At 41.2% G+C, this 16,874-nt stretch overlaps 1 protein-coding gene across 12 annotated transcripts in view; it reads left to right on the top strand.

Moving 5' to 3' along the window:
- tns1b (tensin 1b) overlaps positions 1-16,874 on the top strand; it is a 154,002-nt gene that overhangs the window by 2,576 nt on the left and 134,552 nt on the right. For 8 of the 12 annotated variants that reach the window (XM_067517004.1, XM_067516990.1, XM_067516998.1 and 5 more), the window contains exon 1: positions 16,636-16,752. The exons of 2 other annotated variants lie outside the window; for them this stretch is intronic. In XM_067517004.1, the coding sequence (XP_067373105.1) occupies positions 16,651-16,752 (102 nt within the window). In that variant the 5' untranslated portion in view covers positions 16,636-16,650. 2 more of the 12 variants (XM_067516999.1, XM_067516995.1) reach the window with 2 other exon arrangements.

Raw genomic sequence — 16,874 nt, 5'->3', positions numbered from 1 at the left:
TATTCCATCCAATCTACGATAGGTATGAATTTGCCGGCCACTAGTAGGTTTCAAGTAACGAGAGGGCGGATCTCTTGATATCGGTAAAACAGCTGAAGAAAATAATCCTCATTTCAGCTTGATGTCTGTCAGCTCTGGCTCTCTATCTCCTCTGTTTCTGAATTCCCACCAAAGTGTCAGACGACAGGCGGGGGCTTTCCCTGGGATTTGAAGATTGTCGATAAAGGTATGCGGTGAACTGAAGCTACCTGCTGCCCAACGCTGCATTCCAGTGGATGCCTTAGCTGTGGGGAAACAGTGTGTCCTGTGTGCGCTTTCTCCGGGGAGGCCTATCATTTCCCTCTTACCTGCCGGCACTGACCTGTACATGGGCTGCTGAACAAGACCCTCTCTATGTGTTCCTCAGTGGAAAGGTGCCCCGTGTGTGCTTGACCCAGTATACAGCTGTGATGCCTCAGCAAAGTTGACCCCTGTCATTATACTTTTAAAGCCCATGCACAAGGGAGGAGTCATGTTGGAAGCTTTTTCAAATATCTTTGTTCTGTACGTAAGGGTTTTGGGGCCTGGTGGCTCAGTGGTAGAGCATTGGGTTTGAATTCCACCCTACCGGGACCTTGGTGCTGGTCCCGAGTCTGGATAAAACGGGAGGGTTGTGGCAGGACGGGCATTGGGCGTAAAAACAGCATGAAAAAAACACCTTCTGCTTTGGTGAACCCTGATGCGACGAGGCGAAAGCCGTTGTTTTGTTCATAGGAGTCTTGGCAGAATATCTTAAATCCTGCTTGTCCTTCAGAGAAAATAGGGAGGATTAAAACCATTTAGCAAAGACACTGGGGGTTAGTTTCATGCACAATAAGCTGAATCCACAGTATGTGATCGTCTGCTCACATGCATCTGTCCGCCTTGATGTGGTAAACCCCTCCCACGTGCTGCTCCCAGCAGGTTAAACAGCTCTGACCAGCAGGTATCATTTTTGCTTTAGCCCACTTTTAATTGCCTTTGTGCTACTTTGCAGCCTTACCAGCAAACACTTCCAGTTATTGAATAATACTAGCACTAGAATAAAACTAGCAGTTGAGAGACTGCATTTCAGTTTAGGCTCAGTTTTGCATTCAGAGCCCATCAGGTGCGTAACAGTTTATTTGTGTAAAAGTTCCCGTGTCCTTTTATAGTGCTTTCATTTTCTTACATCAAAATATTTAAAATGTGGTTGAGTAAAGGAGATGTTTGCAGTTATGGCAAAGTTTGCGAAGAAATTCATCCAAGTAAGCCAGTAGCTGACTTGGATTAATGTGTTAATTTGAGACCTTTAATTCATCTTGTGAGTCAATGTCTTTACTTTCAACGCCTTGTGGTCAAAGGATGTGTGAATTCAATGAGCGGATATTTCTTTTCCAAACAGGCTTTCAAGACATCACGGATTCACTGATGCGTAACGGTGCCCACAAAGCCTGCGGAACAAGATGATAATGGGACACAAAAGGCGTTCATTGACCTTCTTAAAGTGTTTTTAATTTGCTTGGCGTGTACCGAGGATCGAATGACAGTCCAAATGATAGATTAAGGCACAGTGCAACTGTATTTTCTCTCCAGAGTCACGGCTGTGTTTGCAATGTAAAGCCGAGGCCTAACTTCCACCTCTGCCTCAGACCTTGTTGCATCAGTGCAATATAATACACTCGATTTAGCCCTATACCGTCCATCCGCTTTGGCTTTGTGCGCCCATGAATGTGGCCTTTATGCTGCAGTTTTGTTGATATTTCTCTATAAGTGAGTGTGTGGGTATGTGGGGGGTTTCTTGTCTTCCCCCTAATACTTGGCAGGGAAATGCTGCATTTGCTCTTGGCAACGTCGAAATCCCACAAAGTCTCACTCTGGGAGCCTTTGTAGCCATTCACAGCACTTCCGAGTGATGGACAGGGAGCTCGGCTCTCCCAGGTCGCATCCCTTTTGCCTCAAAATGCATCTTTTGTTGATATTTGTGGCTTTCCCCTTTCCCGGGGTCTTTTTCACCAGGGTCGGATGCTACAGGGCTCCAAGGGTAATTACTGTGACAGCGGAGTAGAAGTTAGGCTGCGCTACCCAGGTCCTCCAATCATGTTTTCATCATCGGGAGAATGTTTTGCTTTGGGAACCTAATAAATCCCCCCTTTGACATGCTGCATTTACCCTGAATACACACAGGAAGAAAGACCCCAGATTTTTTTTCCTCTCTCCCTCTATTTTGCACTGATGCTTGTAACAAGCTGAGGCAGATCATTGTTGCCAGTTCGCCCTCACTGGTTTTTAAAAGGATAGGTTTGCATACTTAGACTTTCCGCTGTGGAGGAATTTCAAAGGTATTTGCGCTGGAATGTGATTTCTCAGTGGATGGCAATGATAACCATATAGTTTCTAATAAACTTATAGACTGTTCTGGGTCTGGCTGGATTGGCTAAGATGAATCTTTTGGGCAATGACAAAAAATAAATTGTATGCGTCGTACGTTGATTAACGTTTGGCACATGTGATGTGGCTACGGTTGTCGCCAACCTAAACACAGCACAGGGGGAACAACAGTTAATTGTTCTGCAGAGAACTTTTGTCACGCCATTGTTATTAGTAGAACACGAATAGAAACTTGATAGCCCTCCATAAAAACGCAGCACATGTTCCACGTTCCCCCTTCCTGATCCCTGTTAATGACGCGGGTGTGTCCAACCACACTAAGGAATCTTTAATCAAATCATACTCTTGGACCTGATGCTACACATGTGCTGCACGCGCCTGAAATCTTACACAGCTATCACTGGTGTGCTGTCTTTTTTTATCATGCACAACACAAGTGTAGAAGGTATTTATGACCCCAAACTGCATTCATGCTATAGACTCCACACTATAGCTAAAAATATCTGGATTCTATTTTTTCTGACACGAAGGGTTGGGACATAAAATGATATAAAACACAAGATGATAGGTATGTGTCTACAGATACTGGCACATCTTGTTTTACTTCCTGATATACGTCGGGTTGTATTAGGACACAACTGATGCTGCTAATTCTAATGTCTGCACTATAATTGGGTTTATCGATTTTTAGGATCAATGTCATGAAGAGCCAGAGCCACTTTCTGTAAACTAGACAATCTATTAATCTGAAAGTTTGTTTTCATATTTAATTAAAAAAATGTCACTACGCTAATTACACTAATCACTACATTAGATTACATAAAAAATGTATTCATAGCACCACCCTGATTATAATTCTAATGTTAATGTAATCAAAATGTATCTGTAATGTATCTGTAGTCTGACTTCGCTTCTACCTCTGACATCTTTTTTCGAAGCAGAGGAAGCTGCTTCCTGTGTGTCAGTGCATAGTGGCACAGCGGGAAGGCTGTGTGATATTGTTTTTTTATTACATCAGTAATGGAAAACAACTTATTTGACTTCAACAAGCCACTTTGTGTTAGTTTCAGTTAAGTCTGACTTTGATTTCAAAATGATCAGGATCACTCTTTTCATTCAGCCTTTCACTTCGTGTTTGAACTGTCTGCAGCCTTTTCTTCTCCCCATGCACTTGTGTAAAAAAACACATTAGAAACTGGGTTACATGTGCACATGACAGAGAAATCAACATTGTTCAACAAAAATCTACATAGGCAAATCAGGTTTAGCCCGATTATGGAAGCTGGATTTCCCATTTACGTGACAGCTAAGAAATCAGCTTTCCTGAGAAAGTCGACTGTAACCTGATTACTTTAAAGACACATGTCAGGGAATTGTAGAAAGCAGTTTTTTCACAGTGACCTCAAATTAACTCACTATGAAATATGTGCTATTAGCTTTCCTGACAGGTGTTGTTGTATCATTACATGTGCAAAAGACCTCAGCCAGGTCCATGTTGGCCCAATTTTGTGAGTAAAAATATATATTTTTTTAACTCAGAAAATGATATTATTTGGAAACATCATCTGTATGGATATAATATGTATTTATGTATACAGTAAAAATATAAAATTAGGCTGGAGTTGACCTTTCAGTCATCTCCTGACCCAGTATAATCCAATATACTGCCACTAAGATATTGTTTGCTAGTTTATTGTTGCAGCTCGTGTGTCCTAGTTTTAACGTGTACACGTCTATTTGGATAGACTTTGTATAGAACAGAGTCAAATGCATGTAACGTCTTCATTATAAACAATCATCCAACATGAGCAGCAATTAAGGCTGAATAACAGCGGTAATGGTGTATTGAGCAAAAATGCCTTTAGTGTTAAGACAGATATAGTTTCTTTGGTTTCACATGGACTTTCCCAGACGGCAAGAATAACATATTGGATTACCTAAATTGAGGGGTTTTACCTTTTAAGCCCACTTCATTTTACACAGTAGTCACAGAAGTTCTGAGAACATAATCTGCTACTTCTTTGCCTTCTGCATGCCTATCTGCCTTGGCAAGCCTTCATGGCATGACTGAAAATAGCCTGAATACCTCCACATGATTCTATTGCAGGATTGTGTTGTATTGCAGGTCTGTTTATGTGGCCCAACTCGGCCTGGAGGCTAATATTCCTTTGGGTATGGATATGATACGTATGTCGCTAACATGGGGAAACTAGTTTGACCTAAAGACACGTAAAAAATTACTTCTCACAACTTCACCAGTTTGACCTGCATTTTACGGTAGAAAAAGTGTAGATAAGGAAAAGAGCCGACTAGCATGCACCTGCTTTCTAGGTGCGTTTCCACTCATTTCATGTAAAGCTGTTTTAGATAAAATGTTTGCATTGTAAATAATATCTAGCTAGGAAAAACATGGTGTTTGCCTGCTGACCTTTATCGGCCCTGATAGGCTGGACCTGAAAGGTTGTCAGAGATAACAGTAATGGATTTAACAGTCTGTAGTTAGATAAAGTGCCTTTAAACAGTATTGCATTTAATGGCTGCATTATCAGTCAGCAACTCCCCCTACTCTAAAAGCGGATCTTTCCCTGTGGATAACATTCCTTTCTGGGCATTTTTAATTTTGTGGGGCATTCCTGCAATCGCATCGTCATTTTGTGGAATTGTCTTCTCTTACTGCTAAGCTCTTCTGGAGCCAAGCCCTTAACACCTGCCATCTGCATTCTTAAGTTTAGACTCTGAGATCAGTATTCACTGTATACCCGGATTCCACGTTCTAGTCTTTTACAGTATAAACAACATTGGTTGCCCAAAGTCCTAAGTCTAGAGTTCAGAATAGTTTTTGTATATATGGTAATAGCAGGGATGAGGTCTGATTGATAACGGTTTGGTAGAAACAGCTTCATGTGACTCATTAACCAGCCATCCAAGTGTTGTCAAACGACATTACCACCAGATTTTGACCAATACCAGAAATGGGGAAAGACTTTTGAAGAGAGGTGGGGTACACCCTGGACAGGTCCCCAGGCTATCTCAGGGCCAACACAGAGAGGCATCCACAGACAGACAACCATTCACTCCTACGGGCAATTTAGAGTCACCAGTTAACCTACATACAAGGGTTTGGACTGTGGGAGGAAACCCACACAAGCATGGTGACCCTCAAACCTTCTAGCTATGGCAGCCAAAAAGCAGATGTCGTCATCGGCCCAGATGTGTGGGTCAGATCAATTCAGGGATCGTAATTCTTTCAAATAATTCTAAACAGAATTAGTGTAAACGTGATCTCTACTGTTTCACTTGAGGACAAAGCTTCATTTTGTGCCACAATTAATCCTCTTACCAGATGTGTTTTTCTCCATTCTGTGTTAACAGCACCAGGGGCAGGGCATGTTTTTGTCAGATACATTTGGAATCTCATCAGATAATTTCAGAACAAATTCTTCTTTTTTTTTTTTTACCCCCTACTAATAAGAGTTATTCCAAGTTTGAATAAAAACTGATGGCTCCTATTGAGCTCAAGGAATAACAATAAATAAAATTCACTAAAAGTCACAATTCATTATCCAGCTAGTATTAGACATATCAGGCAAAAAACCAAGACCAGCAACAAAACCTTCCCGGATGTGTTTAGACTGTAACTGTCTAGATTCCATATCAGGACATGGTTACTAAGACCGCTTTATTGGATTGAGAGGGAAAGTGGCTACAGTACTATAATGTTTCACTGCTGACTTTATTTTTCTTTCTGCAAGGAAACAAATTAAGTTGAGAGCTTTTTGAAATGTTTTACAGCAAGAGACTTATGTGCACATTTCTAGTAGACATGGGCTAAAATAGCGTTCATTCTGAAAGCACCATACATCACTGGTTCTTTAATTCAAGTCTGGTCAAGTCTGTAACACATCAAGATGAAGGAAGCTTGTTTGCTTTTCTTTATCTCACAGAATGGCCCAACGTTTGAATTTGCATGACTCTTTTATCTGCTGCGGAGAACCATGTGACAGCAGCGTTTGCTTGCCACCTGGGTGGATCTTTATGATTCTGACTGTGGACAAGCAGACAAGAAAGAAAAAAAACAAGACAACCAACAAGGGAATACAGTACATGCCATCTTTCAAACTACAGCTTGTAGTCAAAACAGAAGCAGAGTGCTCTGTTTTTTTTCCGGGGACTTCAAAGTAGAGGTTACTAGAGGGCTACCCAGCATGATTTTAACGATCTTGTGCTTTTAACCAGCAGATGGGGACATTGGCATGATTTTTTTTTTTTTTAAACCAAAACCTCGACTTGCTCAAACAATTGCAGAAGGAAATCTTATTCCACGAGGAATAATTAATGCAATATAAATATGTGTTATATACTATTCTGTGCTCATTGGTGACAGATGTGGGATCAACGTTTTTTGGACACTGGATTTTATGACATAATAATTTGACCTAAATTACCTAAAGTAACGCTTTGTATTCAGGCTGACTTCACACCCACAAACTGAATCAGTTAGCTGTGTAATGGCTGTTTGGTGGGTGGGGATAGTTGTAAGTTGTGCATTAAAAATGTGACAATTAGAAGAAGCGTGGGTCAAGTGTGTGCAATTCGTGAACTTCTGTCAGACCTGGAAATTGTCAATCAAAAACAAAGAACAGCACTGTCACTTCCGGAGCTTTGTTCTTGCATCATGTTCTGCCCCCTGCTCGATGGGCCCAACACCACCTCTTGCCCAGTCACATCTCCCAACCTCGGCTACATGACAGAAAGGGAAACTCCTGATAATTTCACCCTCACATTCACACCTACGGGCATTTTACAATCACCGGTTTACCTAACATACATGTCTTTGGACTGTGGGAAGAAACTGGACTAGACTAGACTGGACTGGACCTGGAGGAAACACACGCAAACACAGGGTAACTCCACAAAGAATGGCCACAGCTGGCTGGGGATTCGAACTGGGGACCTTCTAGCTGTGTAGATTATTATTGTTATTATTATTATTATATTGTAAGTTACAATGACCCTTAAAGGAATGAAAACATAGTTTATATTATGAAGCAGCCATTCAAAACTTTTTTACTAAGGTGAAAGTACTAACACCATACGGTAAAAGTACAAGTAAAGGTTCTATTGTCTCTAATAACGAATTGATTGTTTGGTTTGTTAAAAATCCTAGGAAAAGTGAGAAATGCTCAAAACAAAAATAGTTGCTAGTTTCCTGTAGGTGTGTGAAAGTGCAACCACACTGATCCTGTCTGCACCTTTTAACTTGCTTACACTCACCTGTCAGAGCGGCCTGAGTGTAAGTTAGAGTCAACGCCAATTATGTTTCTCGCTCATGGATAGTTACTATATAAATGAGGCCCAACATGTTCGGTGTGTTTCTTCTTTTTGTAGTTAATGTCCACCCACATTTTAAGCTAACTGTATATCTATTCTTCAGGACAAGCCCATGTTAATTTTGGGATGTTCCAAGTAATCCCACAGTGCTGGTTTCAATCAGCCTCACTCTTTTTTCCTTTGATTCACTGTGTGCATGGCGCCGGCTTCGCAGTCTGACAGGGACATGTAGCTGAAATTCTCTGTCTGCATTTTTTTAATAAATGTAAATGTCTATGGTATGATAGCCATCCATTGTTTTACCGTGGTATACGACTGTAACCATAGTTACTACCATTCCCAGTCTCCCCTTAATCTATATTGTCCAAGAAAACGTGATAAGCATTTCAGCATGACTAAATATGGAACAGTGTTCATCAAAGTTCATCCTACATTTTTGTTTATTAAGAACATGTTTGATTTACTGCAGCCTGGTAACCTCCTGTTGGCCCTAAACAGCCAGGCAGCTGTCGTCATGTTTTAATCAAAATGCTGCTCAACTGCTGATTTGTGCACAGAAATATTTAACGCCACCCTTTTCCAGTGAGATGAGCATAGAAAAAAAATTGAGATCCTGTAACTAATTTTGCAGAAAAATGTATTCAATGTTTGACCAAATGCCTGACGGTAAGAAGCTGACATACAGGAGGATTTGAGGGGCCTTTTTCTGAAACAATGGAATAGTCATGTTAAGTGACTGGTATAAGTGGGCATGACATCCAGTGTTAAGATGCGACTGGGACTTTTATGTGAGCATTTTCTTTGTGGCTAAAACACGACACAAACATGACAGTGTACAAGGATTTTTATTTGCTGGTCTATTGTGTTCAGAGGTTTTAATAGCTTTTAATCAAAGAAAACGTTACCAAGTTATAACATTTAATAAAAGAGAAACCTTTTCTCCTAAAGCACTGAATGATTCCAGTGTAAACACTATTAAAAGCTCCAAAGCTGAGGTGATGGCTGTGTAACGTCCCATTGCTCTTCTGCAACAAGGTCCGTTTCTCAGAAGTTAATTAAATTAAAGCAGACAAAAGGCCACTGGCACCAGTAAAGTTTGGGTGAAACGTAAAGCTGGGCGATGGACCCACACACAGTCTTGTGGCCAGTCAAGCGTGATTTACGTTTGCATAGTGCCCGGCTACTGGGCAGGCTCACCATCGCCATGGGTTACAGTTGGCGCTGCAAAGAAATGCAGCTCTGTGTTTGGTGGGTGTGTCTTGTCTGGGCCGACAGGTGGGACATTCTCACCCCACACACACACACACATACACATTTATTTCCTTATTGTGGTGGTGGAAAAAGACCAGCAGGGGGCAGACGCTGTTGTGATTTGGTGAAGCAGTAAGTTTTGGATGAGTTATCTATAAACGCGAAACATGCGCTTCTCATTTAAACCCGTGCCTTAACCTCATCCTCCGTGCACATGGCAGGGAGGACGAATCACAGCACAGACATTTCAGACACTCCCCTTGGGATCAGCATTCATGGAGGCCTGGGTCATGGCTTAGCACTTTGAGGGGTGATAACAATCGCCCAGAAAGTAACTTCCCCCCATGTTAAAGCCTGAGCACACAACGCAGACTTTGATCCAGCTGAGGGGGCTTTGGAAGGGCTGTAGAAAAAAAAATGAAGCCCAGAAGCTTCACACTGACACACAGTTAGGAGCGCTGTACACACACACACACACACACACAGAAAAACATTCTCAGATTGTTACTAAGTATGTGAAAAACTGGTGTAAATATTAAGTTTATATTACATGGATATTGTATATTGATGTACAGACAACACAAAACACGAAGTAACCAGTTTGAGGGATTTGGCTTATTATGACAACTTGGACTTCATTCTTACGTAATCTACCGACTATGTATGAATTCATGTGTTTTCACTGTGGGAAGACATGAGTCATGGAATTTTAATGATAGTTAACGTCAAACATGTGTGTTAGGATTGAATTATGCCTCTGGGATCAGTGTTGTTTCAGTGTTTTGTGTGTGTGTGTGTTTGTGTGTGTGTGTGTTTTTGTGTGTGTGTGTGTGTGTGTTCTGCGGCAGTAATTTGCCCTCTTCTGAGACCAGAGCACTGTCGCTGTGTTTCATTCCCTACTAAGTGAATATCCATTCTTTCTTCAAACCCTTGTAAAAGTCATGTTGAGGGGATAAACTTGAGTAAACTTGAAGAATGTTAATGTCATGCACCAATCCTGCTGCTTATCTTCTGCATGCTCCACTTCCCAAGGGCCCTCTTTGCTCATGGACGAGTGGCAATGAATCTGTCACTTCTGAGCAGGTTTCCATTAGCGATCTGTTTAAAAAAAAAAAAAAAAACTGATGATGTTATTTTGTTAGGGGCAAATCTCCTCTTCCTCTGTTATCAACTCAGTGCATTGATTAATTTGCTTGGAATAAACTTCTGGTCTTCGACTTATAGCCGGGGCTGGGGATCGAACCACTCACCCTGTGGTCCGTGGACAACTCCCTTAACCAACTGAGCTACAGCCGCCTTCCTGAGCAGAAGTTTATGTGCCAAATCAACATGCGGACAATGATCCGCTGTGGCGACCCTGAACTCACGGGATAAGCCGAAAGGACAAAAAAAAAAAAAAAAACTTGCAATGCAAGCAGTTGCATTGCTGAGCCACAGACAGCTGATTCCATCCATCCATCGACTATCTGCACTGCTTATCCTTTTTAGAGGTTGCAGTGGTGCTGGAGCCAAACCCAGCTGTCATGGTGGAAGAAGCGGGGTCTAGTCTCTCACAGGGCCACACATAAGCCCTATTTATACAGAAATCTGTCGTATTGTTGGTTATGTCGTCAAATCTTTCCCCACCAGTCCCCGGCACTGGCTTGGGTCACTTACACAGGGGCAGTCTAAGAAATTGTCTTCGTTATCCCGTTGTAGTATTCTGCCACCAAGTGGCCACCAATCCATGAATGCTGCTTTAAGGTAAAAAAAAAAGTTCAGCCCTTGTTGTGCTGTGTGCATGCTATATAAGATCAGGTAAAGGATCGCACTTTCTGCAACGGAGGCAGGCAGTTTTTTTATTTTTTCCAACCGGAAGACGGCATTTTACTGCCCAGTCTGTTCACAGCAAAAAACACCCAACTTATAAAGGAAAAAAATCTTAGAGAACAAACAAAAGCTCCTGGTATTCTCACTTTCCATCTTATGATCTCCTGACACTGGCTTTCCATAGTGTGTGTGTGTGTGTGTGTGTGTGTGCGTGCGTGCGTGCGTTTCCTCTCTCCTTGCTAACAATGCAGCTCAGGAAGTATGTCAGGATAGGGGCCAGACTGCTAGGCTGTCTTTAGTCAGTGCATGAGAACTTTGAGAGACAATAACTCAGACTCAGTTAATCCCAGCAAAGTTAGACAAGTGTTCAAGAAAACTCTGGATCTGTGAAAGGGAATTACTGTCCCAGGTGTCTTCAAAGAAAATTCTGCAATGTCCCTCTGGCTGGTGAGTGCCGTTGCAACTTGTCATGCGTAACTGTGGGTGGTCAGAGATTGACTTCCATCCTCAGGTCAGTCCCAAAATGATTGTATTGTGAGGACTTAGCTGGTGGTTTGGGCGACTTTATGCATACGCCTCATTACCTCCAACTTTCCAAAGGATTCCATATAGCTTTTTAGATAATTTTCCTTAATTTCCTCTTTGACAGTTAATGTTTTCCTTTCATGTAAGTGATTTATCAAACTTGAATTGAATTCCAAATGCAGTTATTGAATCTAAAGAGATTTGGTTGTCAGTTTTGATGATTAAATGTTGTATTAATAGTTGTTGCTGACATCGGCTACTTTAAGTAACAACTGAGGGTGTCAAACTGGGAAAATGTCAGTTGGTAATGATTTAAAACGCCTATAAACATGGTTCATCATTTAATAAGGCAGTTGAAAAACACATCTGACCATTTGTCTTTGAGTCGTTTTTTCTTTGCTTTGTGTAGATTATTGTCTCTTGCTCACTTTCGGTTCTGTCTCTGTCTGTCTCTGCCCTCTGATGTGGAGGTGTCATTCTTGGAGGTGTCCGTTAATTACTTTATGGTAATTAACTTTCAGGCCGGTGACTGTTTCACAAGGCTCTGTCCGTCCGTCACCGGAGGTCGTCTCTCAGTGACTCAGCCTCAGCTGGTAGCCTGCTTTTGTAAAACCAGGCTCCATTAATTAACGTTGATTTAACTTATAGTGGATCTTGATTTCATTTCTGAATAGCTACATGTCAGGAGTGGGACACTGAAATAATGAGGACATGATAAGTTGTTGTTTAGTTTGGACGTAATGGTTTTTAAACCCTATACAGAAATTTACATTTTGATCATGTTAATATGAGATATTGCTATAGATTGAAGGTCACAAATTTATTGACAATTGTAGTGATTTGAAATAAACAGGGCTCAAAAATGCACATGTATCATTAATGCATTACATTGCAATTTCTTTATTAAGTGAAGAAAGACTAAGACGGCATCTCATTACATTCATACTTTTTCATCACCTTGGCATAACGTCCTGTTCATCTCTGCCCTGTCTGGGCTTCTTATGAGGCAGCCGATGATTGCTCAGAGGCCTTTGGTGTGTCATGCGAGTTGACAATTGCTGCTCAGAAGCTGATTTGGTCACTGTGGCTACTTTGTCTCAGGAGGGTTCACTCCTGCATTTCCTCCTGCATTTACACCTCACAAAGGATGACATTTGCAGGGAATCGTTTTTTTTTAAAACGTACTTTTTCCAGCCCTGTGTGAGCTCTCTTTCATCAAAAAGCACATTTCAAGGAAAAAAGTATTTTTTTTCACGGTCAGATTTGGACAGATTACTGTCCAAACTGTTTGCATGAAGCATTGTAAAGTCACACCATCTTAATCAGTGTTTTCTTAGCTTTTAACAGGCAATGTGTCAAAGCTATTGTGTAGCTAGTCTGCTTTATCTTGGCTGTGAGTGTTGTCCCTTGTCTCAACATTATTATAAAGGCTTGTCATAACATAACCAAATTTATTATTTCCCGTTTTGTATTTTAGTATTAAGCTTTTTGAAATCGGTCTAAGCCACTGCTCCATCAGTGCCATCAACGCTGCCTGTGCGTTCAACAGCTCCATCTGAGCCATCGTCTGATTTCTCACCTGAGACCTTGTGATCTCACTCACTCAAAAGCTCGGAGAAAGAAGACTTCTGTATTCTTTGCCTAGAGAGTTCTTACAAATCAAAAGAGATTTGGATGCAGTGTTGGCAGTGCAGGGCATGGGCAATCCAGCCATAACTGGGAGTCTGATGTGACTGGGGGCGTCTCTGGTGCAGGAAGGTAGAGCGGCAATCAGTCTCACAGTTGTTGGTTCAATCCCCACCTCCCCCGGTCACATGTCGAAGTTTCCTTGAGCAAGACACTGAACCCCAACTTAGTTGCTCCCGGTGAGTGTTGGCCAGCTGCATAGCAGCGCCCCCATCGGTGTGTGAGTGTGTGTGTGATTGTGAGTGTGAATGGGTGAATAAGAAGCAGTGTAAAGCGCTTTGAGTGCCAATAGGTAGAAAAGTCCTATATAAGTGCAGAACATTTACCATTTACCATATATGTGGACTAATTGCCTGTCTCTGACACACACAGACAAACACACACACAATGACTTACTTGTTTAGTCTATCCACACACAGTTCATTAAGCTTCCACAGAACTTATCTTTCAGTTGTCGTTCATTAAGATGTATCGTTTGACTTAAAACATACATTTTGTTGTTTATAGTCTGTTACTTGTTTATGGCTGTTACGTGATTTTTTTTTTTTACCTTTACCTTTACCATGTGTTAATGCATGTTTGATAACATTACTAAATACCTCTATTAATAAGCTTCTGCAACCACAGTGAGAAAGTATTCGGAAAATCGGAATGTAATTTTTTTTTTTCAAATGATTTTGCCATTTCATGCCATTTACTTCCTATTCTTCTTTATCATTTCTCACCAGACGACATTATTTTAGGCTAAGATAGCAGTATCATTTGCATACAGTCAGAGAGACTTGAACCTGTGCCCAGGCGGCTTTGTAGTTCTTTGTGCCTTCCCCCGTCTAAAGAGGCTTTGGGTTAACAGTTTGGATTGAAGCTTTTCTTGAAATGGCTATTAGATTTTGTCACCAATCCAGACTTATACTTCTCATGATTGCCAGTTTTGCCAAAACTATTTCCATCTGCCAGCTCAAGATAGAGCAGCATCTCTTTGTTATGTTCAAAGATGAAATGAGCTTTCACTTAATACCCCATGGCTGCCCGCCATGTGCCTGCAATCTCCAAGCTTTCAATCCAAAAAATGAACGCCTTTGATCAATAATGGGAAGGGCATGGGGGAACTGCTGCATCAATCACAATCCACTTTGTTGGAGGCAGTAACTTGAAACGTAATATTTAAACAAATAGGGTTCTAATGCAAATCCTATTATTAGCTATTAGTTAACTTCAATTTGGTACTGCGGAAGTACTCAGTCAGTGTCAATTAATATTACGCAAGCTCGCTCTTACAGCAGCCAAGACAGAACTCACTTGATAATCTCCTTTGAGCTTATCTTAATATTGGCAGTGCAATATTAATGGCTGAAATACATATGAAATATGGTAACTATATATACAAAAAGTGAATGCTCATCAGAGCTGGCTGTGAGCTGCAGTGTAGCACTGTGTCTGGGAAGGCTGCTCAATGCTGACTTTATATTGTTGGGTTTTTTTGCACAGAAAGATCTTTATCGGTGCTTTTAAACAAAAACTGCATGTTATTATTGGATATAACTGGATCAAATGGAACTGATTGAACAGAAGCCACCAGCTGTGACCAAAACACTGCTGCAAGCCCCCATCCAACCCATGACTGACCACTTCCCCTTTTACTCTCCCTGGGACAATGACCCTTAACTCTTTAACCTCTTGTCTAATTTCCTAGAACAGACAACAGCCCTGACGTCGCCAGATTGAGACTTAAAACCAGCCCATTGTGTGAACAGCAGAGAGACAGGAAGTGCGCATGATATTGTCCCCCTGCCTTCTGTGGAACGCCTATCCCTTTGCCAGTATTGTGTCTTTTTTTTTCTTTTTTCTTTTTTTTTTCTGTTACCAGGGAAACAGGAGGCTCGGTGTCATAATGAAACTCAGTAAGAGATATGAAGAATAAGCTAACTACCCAAAGGTTTCAGATGACCACAAAAGACGCTGGCTAGCCTGCTAACTGCTAACTGCTAGCTGCGTCATTTGTGTTATTAAATTGTGTTGTGTCTGACTGTCCTATTTCGAAAGCGCCTTCAAATGTGTCCGACTTTGCCCTGGCAACCCTCTCTGACAGTGAAGTCTTCAATAAGTGGATCCTTCGTGGTTCAACATATCTCACAATCCTTTGCAAGTGGCAATTTATATTACATGTGTTGGGCCGAGGGGCTTAAATGGCCAAGTTACATTTCGTTAATGATGTTTGCTACATAGCTAGCTGCTAGTTCAGCCCCTCAGATACCTGCATCCAGCTGAGAACAACCAGTGAAGTAAACAGGAAGTCATCCATAGAGCAAATGTTTCTTCAAACTGTATAAAGTGCATTTTACACAAAGTATCTCATTTAAATGTCCAGGGCCACATTCACACTTTATATTTCACTTTAAGGTGGTGTGGGGGGATATGATGCAAATGATTCATTTGAAAGGAAGGGTTTGTGTGCACAAGCAAGGTTTGTTTTTCCTGTAGCTGACACATTAAAGTAGACATTACCGATTGCACTGTCCAATGACTCAACCACAGTGTTTTGGGAGGAAGTGTGGCAGGTTGTGGAATAAAGAAGGTCACAAGAAAAAAAGGAAGCCAGTAAGAACGTAACTAAGTCGGGCATTGGGCATTAAGCTTGCACATTTTTTTTTAACAAAAAGACGAAACGAATAAAAATATGCAGCAGGTCTGGAACAACTTTTTGCAGTTCTTTAAGGATATTTGCCTAATGTGACATGTGCCAGAACATGGAGGCAAAATGTTTCAGTTTGTCTTGTTTAATTTGTGGCCTGTCTTTATCTTTTTGGGTTTAAAAAATGTTAAATGATCCCTTGCATCAGTTTATTCTATGTGCTTTCTACTCTATTAAGGTAATGCAAACATGCAGTCAATTTAAACCACCGACACAGCCATTTCTCTTAGGGCTAATTGCTCACAAGGTACACAGGGTCTGGGGCTCTGTGGACCATTTCTTATTAGTCTGAAACTGTGAGCTTACATTACTTCACCCTTGACAGCTACAAATGAAGCAGTACACTCCACTGATTACTGTACATTAAATTAAAACAAAAAATGCTGCCATGCGCCTAGAACATATGTAACATATCATTGGTGTTTACATCTTACAGTTTTTTCTAATCACTGATGAAACTGTTACTTCACTTACTTACTTAATATTCATTGTTCCTTCTTTAATCCGAGACTCCCTCCAAGCCACCCCCTCTTTTTTACATTAAATTGCAGACCCTCCTCCTTTTTCCCATCACACTAAGTGCCTCCGTCTTTACCAGACGGCTCTGCCTGACCCATCCCATCTCCACCCACTTGTGTCTTCGTCTCTCCTAATCTTTGAATGAAAGAACCTGCAGCACCCAGAGAATGAGGACACAGGACGGAGGATGCAAGGATGCTGCAGGGATGCTAGGCAAGGCAAAGAGAGACATTTAGAAATGAACTCAACTACACTTTAAGAGAACTTGCAGTGACTCAAATGCTGAAGGAAAATGAACAATTTATTTCATCTCGTCAGCAAGCGTCCCAGGATTCAGTTCAGTACTAACTGTTAGGGCTGAAGGACAAACTAAAGAGGGAAAAGGAGACACTGAACAAAGACCAGTGGCAGTGATACAGTAGCAGACGTGAGGAGATTCTCAGAAGAGAATGGGCAGACTAGGCTGGTGCCTCGTTACAATCTTCAGTTGGGCTAAATTTTTCTTTTACTGCATCTTCCCATTTTGGAAACAAAGAAGAAGCAACAACAAGGTACAGTTCAAATTCTAAATTTCATAGGAATTTAGGAAAACATTTGGTTTGTTTAAGTGTCTTTTATCCCCCCAATTTACTGAATTTAGGAATTACTTCTTTGCATTTCAAAAATAGCATTG

The sequence above is a fragment of the Channa argus genome, chromosome 9 (genome assembly GCF_033026475.1).
Source record: "Channa argus isolate prfri chromosome 9, Channa argus male v1.0, whole genome shotgun sequence".
Classification (NCBI taxonomy): Eukaryota; Metazoa; Chordata; class Actinopteri; order Anabantiformes; family Channidae; genus Channa; species Channa argus.
This window is presented reverse-complemented; position numbering and strand designations above follow the sequence as displayed.